Genomic DNA, 7500 nt, shown 5'->3' with positions numbered 1-7500 from the left:
CTTAAGATCATAAGAAGAATAAAGGCAAAATATACTTTATATGTACAAATCTAACTAAATATAATTGGTAGATAACATTCATTCATAATAATGCGATGCAATAACAAGCATTGTCCTTAAAAATAAATCCTCTTTAAAAACATCATCACAAAGGTAACAGTTCATAATCATTCACAACAATGATTTACAAGGACTAATGTTAATCGAAATTCACATAATCTCTACATTATGAATCCGTTCTTAACCCATTGCTTGCTCCGTCACAAGGATTGCGAAACCTTCATAAAATAAGATCAAATCATTAAATAACAACCAACTATTCACTCAATTTACATCTAGTTTGTGTTGTTACTGTTAATACAACTCTTCAAGTTACTACAACCTCTATAAAATAAACATTTATCTGTAAAAAATACAAATAATAACGATTCGCAAGAGCACACCACTCTTTTCCATACTGCACAGTTATCGACTGTGAAATTTATCGTGTACAAAACTATCCTAACAAAAGACAACATATATTTAAAGTTGCGGTTTGTTACAGATACCACTACACTACTACACATGCCTCTGCTATAGTTTATAACTAGACATTCACTTCCCGCGGAGTTTCCTCGTCGGCTATCCCTGTATAGCCAACGTATTTGGTTACGAATGTCCAGAGAGGTGTAGCCAAGTACTTTAAATGCTGACGATGGAAGTAGGCTACTGCTAGCAACAGGGATGAAGTAAACACCAGCAAGAATGACAGAGCGCCAATAGTTGCTGATGAGTAGCCAGTGATGTGGTGATCTCCATAATGGGTGTTGTGGAAATCTTCAAGCTCGCGTTCCGTGAAGACGTCGTCGCTGATACTAGTTTTGCCTTTGGACGAAGGACAAGTCAACTGCTGAACCTGGAGAAAAGAAACTAATTTTAAAACAAAAGCCATGAGTCCTGGAATGTGGTAGATATTTCTCAACAGGTCACCTTAACAAAAAACAAAAAAAAAAAAAATTGCGCCGTTATGCTACGAAGTCCCTACCTCCTGAAGTATCTTGTCGCGATTTGTTCTTGGATATCCATCAGCGCATTTATAGGTTGTGCTTCTCATCACGTCTATTTTCGTTAAGTTTAGCCAATGGATGAAGGACTCGGAGCGACAGTCGCATACAAAGGGATTTTCTCCCATATTTATCTGTAGTACACTTTTTTTTTTATTAGAAAAGGCATCTAGTCTTGTCATTGCCTCATCGGTAAGTCTGAAAAGTAAGATATACGATATATCGTCTAAAGTATATCACAGACTTTCTTTGTTTTATATGCTTTGTCAGTCCATATACTTCTTACAGACTTAATTCAGTATTTATAATAAATATCAGCATCAACATACCTTAAACTAAATTACACAATTTACAAAAATCATACCTGAAAATCATGTTTCTCTCTAAATCAATATATCGCAACTCAGGAAGACAATCTATCCTGAAGTCAAAATCCATCAGTCTGTTGTCTCCAAGCAAGATCTGCTCTAATTTGGGAAGCTGACAGAACACCTTTTGATTTTTCCCAATAGACCAGATCTCGTTCTGTTCTAGGTGAATAACTTTCAGCTCTCTGCAGGCAGAAAGTAGTATATATGTATAAGTTTTAGTTCTTTTGTTGTAGCTGTAATAATCAAAAACTGATAAATGATCTATTTCCACATGCTACAGAGAATAACACGTATAAAAAGATCAAGTCCCTACTCTAATCTGCTCTCGTAGAAAATGTCTTCTAAGCTCAGAAGATAATCAGAAGCGTTAATTCTCTCCGTAAAGGCGTTGGTGAGGTGCAGACGTTCTAATCCCTCAAAGTTGCTAAAAATCCTGGGACGCTCTTTGTCATCAGTGATCTCAAGGTCATTATGGTCCAGGACCAAAGTTGTCACGCCATAGACCTGAAAAAAAGGCAGAGTAATCGTAGAATTATAACGTAAACATAAAGTTACGCTACAAATACTTTCTTTTCTAAAAAAAAAAAAAAAAAATAGTGTATCACTATTTATTCAAGCATATACAATCACAGCCGCAATTGCCCAAGCTCGAAAAAATGTCAGAGAACCGCATAGTTTTCAAGATACTACTTGATCATAAATGAAGGAGCAGTGTACCTAAAATCTGTTCTACAGAGTAAGAGCCATAAAAGTGACGATAGGAAAAAATGAAGCAACATCGGGGTAGAAGCACAGAGAATGAGATATCATGAAAAAAAAACAGTTAATATAGACACCATTCCAACCCTGGACACCATTAAGGAGCTTTGTTAAATGCAATGTGACCCAAATAATGTACGGCTTAAAATCTTAAGAAACAGGACCCATTGTCTACAAGAATATAAAAAACAAATATGGTATATAAATATTTGTTTAAAGGCTAACTCTTGATCACAAAAAAAAAAAAAATGAAAATCACAAGATTTAACAGAAGCTTGGATCCGAGCTGTAAAATTTCTTGAATCGACTAGACAAATCCAAGTCCCAATTAAAGAGATTTTTTTTGAGGGAGAAGGAAGAAAGGAGAAGGGAGAAAAGAGAAGAGAGAAGAGAGAAGAGAAAGAGAGAGTGAGAGAGAGAAGAGAGAAAAAGAAAGGGAGATTGAGATTGAGAGTGAGTGAGTGAGTGAGTGAGTGAGTGAGTGAGTGAGTGAGTGAGTGAGTGAGTGAGTGAGTGAGTGAGTGAGTGAGTGAGTGAGTGAGTGTGAGAGAGAGAGAGAGGTAGATATATATATAAATATATATATACATAGAGAGAGAGAGAGAGAGAGAGAGAGAGAGAGAGAGAGAGAGAGAGAGAGAGAGAGAGAGAGAGAGAGAGAGAGAGAGAGAGAAACAAAGAAGAGAGAGAGAAACAAAGAAGAGAGAGAGAAACAAAGAAGAGAAAAAGAAAATAGAGAAGAGAAATGAAAAAGAGAAGAGAAAGAGCACAGAGAAGAGAGAAGAAAGACAAAGACAGAGAGACAGAAGGCAGAAAAGAGAGAGACACAAAGAGACAACACAACTCCCGAATCGAACCTTATGGAAAGTCTTTCCTTGGATGAATCGTATGTTGTTATTCGACATATCGATGACGTCCAGGTCACCGTAGTCCTTTAAGTTGTCCAGGACATTGGCAGGCAGTTCCGGCACGTAATTCCCGGTGAAGATGAGCACCTCCGTACTGTAGGACAAGTAGGGACATTATTATCTTGGTCTGCGTATGGTGTGAACTTCCCGCGTAGTTATTTGCGAATACTCATTCACTTAGTCATTCAGTCACACCCATTCTTTCGTTCATTTTCTCATTCATTCACTCACTCGTTCACCCATTCACCCACTCATTCACACTCCTACCTATCCACTCACCCATTTACTCATTCACTGGTTCTTGCACTCGCGCTCTAGCTCGCACCCTCACTCACTCACTCGCTCACTCATTCACTCACTCACTCACTCATTCACTCACTCGCTCACTCATTCACTCACTTCCCACCCCCCCACTCACCGACCCACCCACCCACCCATCCACTCACCCACTCACTCACCCACCCACTAACTCACTCACTCATCCACCCACTCACTCACCCACCCACCCACCCACCCACTCACTCACTCACTCACCCACCCAACCACTCACTCACTCACCCACCCACTCACTCACTCACCCACTCACTCACTTACCAACCCACTCACCCACTCACTCACTCACCCACCCACCCACCCACTCACCCACTCACTCACTCACTCACTCACTCACCCACTCACTCACTCACTCACTCACTCACCCACCCACCCATCCACCCACTCACTCACTCACTCACTCACTCAACCACCCACTCACTCACCCACCCAACCACCCACCCACCCACCCACTCACTCACTCACTCACCCACCCAACCACTCACTCACTCACCCACTCACTCACTCACCCACTCACTCACTCACCCACCCACTCACCCACCCACCCACCCACTCACTCACTCACTCACTCACCAACCCACTCACCCACTCACCCACTCACTCACTCCCCCACCCATCCACTCACCCACTCACCTACCCACTCCCTCACTCACTCACTCACTCACCCACTCACTCACTCACTCACTCACCCATTCACTCACTCACCTACCCACCCACCCACCCACCCACCCACCCACTCACTCACTCACTCACTCACTCACCCACCCACCCACTCACCACCCACCCACCAACCCACCCACTCACTCACCTACCCACTCACTCACCCACCCACTTACTCACCCAACCACCCACTCACTCACTCACCCACCCACTCACTTACTCACTCACTGGTGTGTGCATGCATGGTATATGTGTATGGTGTGTGTATGTATGGTGTGTGTGTGGTGTTTGTGTGTGTATGGTGTGTGTGTGTGGTGTGTGTGTATGGTGTGTGTGTGTGTATGGTGTGTGTGTGTGTATGGTGTGTGTGTGTATGGTGTGTGTGTGTGTGTGTGTGTGTGTGTATGGTGTGTGTGTGTGTGTGTGGTGTGTGTGTGTGTGTGTGTGCATGGTGTGTGTGTGTATGGTGTATTTGTATGGTGTGTGTATGTATGGTGTGTGTGTGGTGTTTGTGTGTGTATGGTGTGTGTGTGTGTATGGTGTGTGTGTGTGTGGTGTGTGTGTGTATGGTGTGTGTGTGTGTATGGTGTGTGTGTATGGTGTGTGTGTGTGTATGGTGTGTGTGTGTGTGTGTGTGTGTGTGTGTGTGTGTGTGTGTGTGTGTGTGTGTGTGTGTGTGTGTGTGTGTGTGTGTGTGTGTGTGTGTGTGTGTATGGTGTGTGTGTGTATGGTGTGTGTGTGTGTGTGTGTGGTGTGTGTGTGTGTGTGCATGGTGTGTGTGTGTGTATGGTGTATTTGTATGGTGTGTATATGTATATATATGTACATATATGCACATGCACATGCACATGCACACACACACACACATTTATACTGTGGAAACTGAGTTACTAATTTATGTTTGAGCCAAAGTTATCAAAGGCGAACACTTACTCTTCCGGCAATTCATGAAGCATGTCCGTCGTCGAGAATCCCGTGTTTGTGCAGTTGACGGTGTATCTTTTGTTTTTATAGTTGTCGAAGCGCGAATAAGCCAGGCCACAGTGGCACTTCCCGCGGAAGCTCGCGGGACAGCCTGTGCCGTCGGACGTAGCGAGACAGAAGCCGCTCATGACAGCCGTCGCCAAGATCACGACCAGCATCCTCCCTAGCACCTGCAGGAGAAGAGACGCTTAATTTACACGCATCGAATCACTGTTTGCACCCTGCCTACCTAGGTCATTCTTTCCATGTTGGCAAATTCGTGTAGGCCTAGCTGCCGTTTTCAAAGAGGCCACTTTACTTTCGGGGCAATCATCTGAATGTGGCAGTTACTAGATCACGAATTTCTGTGACAGTATCGAGGGACCTTTTCTGAAAATGTCACGATCCTTGGTAATTCCCGCAGCTTTGTCCCCTTTCCTCCTGAACCGCGTCATGAGCTGGCACGGCAGGTGCCCTATGCTTTGACCTCGTTACCACAGGCGACTTGACCTTTCTGATAAGGAAGAAACTGAACATTTCACTTTCAGATAGGTGTGCCCATACGTGATGATTTATATACATTCCATTATGAATAAAATAAAAGCATGGCATAACTAGTTTTGTCACTTCCATGCATCACTCCATTTTTTTATTCACTTAGTATCGGAAGATAACTGCAATCTTATTGTCTAAGGCAAGTATGGGAATGCATTTTATGTAATTTCGACAAAGGTATTTCCCGTTCAAATGCATAACCCTCTAAGATATTGCCGCCCTTGCCGATGTTCAAAGAAGCTCTACGATTATCACTGAGTTATCCCGATGAGATGGCGATGAAAACAACCTTCTCTCTTCGCTGGCAATGTTGGTTCCATATCCGGCGCGAAACCGGAAATATGAAGTGCACATGACAATACAGCGGTGATTCTCCAGACTCTTTGTCGCTCATTTCAACTTGATTGAAAATGCCTTTGATGCTCTTTGCTATTTCTTTTGGGACAATCCTCATAAAAAACAACAGTGTTTATTTCATGTATGGATTGAATGAGAAGACAGGGATGTGAGTATTTCAAATAAAAAGATCGAACGAAGCGTGCTGAGGAATGTAGGTAAATCATAGCATGCGGCATGTCGTTGCATGAAAGCGCAATTCCCAATTGCCATGAAGCAAGATGTGATATAGGTATATAAATGACGTGTCTTGGTAAAACTGAGGTCTGGTCTTAGCTATCATACCGATGATTTAAAGGCCTAAGTTAATGCAGCGCCGCATAAGCGACGTAGCCCAGGCTCGTCTCCACCATGTATTCTATGCCCCTTGGCTTCTCGCTCCGCACCTCCGTTTGCAGGTAAGCAGCCACACCTGTCACTTTTGTATTCATGACCCCTCTTCCCGCATTACTAAACAGAATCAATGGTAAAGGCCATTTTGACTGTTTTCCGTATTTGTTTTCTAAAAAAAGGGGGGGGGGGGGAGGAGGTTTTCTCCTATTATGCTTTGGCTACAACTACAAGCCAATTTCCACCTCCCCATATTTCGAGTTGGGCCGTCCTGGTGACTCAGGGCAGGTCGGGATAGAGGTGAGTGGGGGAGGGGGAAGGGAGGAGGACGAGGGGTCTCACTTACGGGAGTTTGGTATGCGAAGCGACGTCTTACTCTGCTTGCTCTGCCTCAGCCCGATCGTTGGTCCTTATCTTATCAAACTCTCACTTATCTTTACGTTCTTATTTACTACTTGAACGGCAATGCGAGCTTGAAAAGGGCTGATCTGAAGAACTGCCGTCGGGAAGTGATCCGTTAATTGGCGACATGGCACCTGTGTCATTTCTCTGAACATTTCACACTTTTCAGAATATTTTGCATCCTAAAATAAAAATAACTTCGATACTGTTCGCCATTACCAACACGTGCATTTTTAAGCGTGCGTAAGTTAGCGACAGTTCAGTAAAATTAATAAACTCTCATTCAAAACTTTTTGGAAATATTAAAGCCTTGATCGAAAACTCCCACACCCTTCCATTCGTTATCGTCGATCAACAGGTAAAGGGCCAAGCAACACTTGCCCATAGAAAAATACCACCGAACTGTAACGAGATCGTGTTTATGTCGAAAACAGCGAGGATTTAAGGCAAGCTTTCAAATGTCACGTCAATGCCTGAAATGCAAACGTCACTTACACTGCTATTTAACATGGCTTGAAGCATTCTGTTACCCCCTGTAGAGATTTCGATGCTTTTGCCTACACTTCTAAAATGCCTACACAGGTGAAATCATTACAGTTACATATCTTCGTTCGCTTTGATGAAATCCGCCAAACATATTCTTCATGGGTTTCAGACAAAATATACTTGCTTCTTGAAAATTAAAACATAACAGTGAGGCAATCTCCAGGTTCACCTGCGAACTTTTTTTTTTTACACACCGTACTTACTATGGTGCGTTTCCTGTGAGTTGGTTCTGTT

At 42.9% G+C, this 7500-nt stretch overlaps 1 protein-coding gene across 1 annotated transcript in view; it reads right to left on the bottom strand.

Moving 5' to 3' along the window:
• Window positions 1-43: 43 nt before the first annotated feature.
• The window catches only part of LOC125026699 (toll-like receptor 4), a 7631-nt gene continuing 174 nt past the window's right edge, over window positions 44-7500 (bottom strand). The window contains exons 2-7 of the mRNA XM_047615326.1: window positions 5008-5228; window positions 3031-3175; window positions 1728-1918; window positions 1408-1596; window positions 1025-1241; window positions 44-895 (exon numbers count right to left, since the gene is read on the bottom strand). Of these exons, the coding sequence (XP_047471282.1) occupies window positions 587-895; window positions 1025-1241; window positions 1408-1596; window positions 1728-1918; window positions 3031-3175; window positions 5008-5228 (1272 nt within the window). The 3' untranslated portion in view covers window positions 44-586. The remainder of the gene's footprint in view (window positions 896-1024; window positions 1242-1407; window positions 1597-1727; window positions 1919-3030; window positions 3176-5007; window positions 5229-7500) is intronic.

This window comes from Penaeus chinensis, chromosome 6, assembly GCF_019202785.1.
Source record: "Penaeus chinensis breed Huanghai No. 1 chromosome 6, ASM1920278v2, whole genome shotgun sequence".
Classification (NCBI taxonomy): Eukaryota; Metazoa; Arthropoda; class Malacostraca; order Decapoda; family Penaeidae; genus Penaeus; species Penaeus chinensis.
The sequence above is the reverse complement of the archived record's forward strand: the minus strand, read 5'-3'. Positions and strand labels throughout refer to the sequence as shown.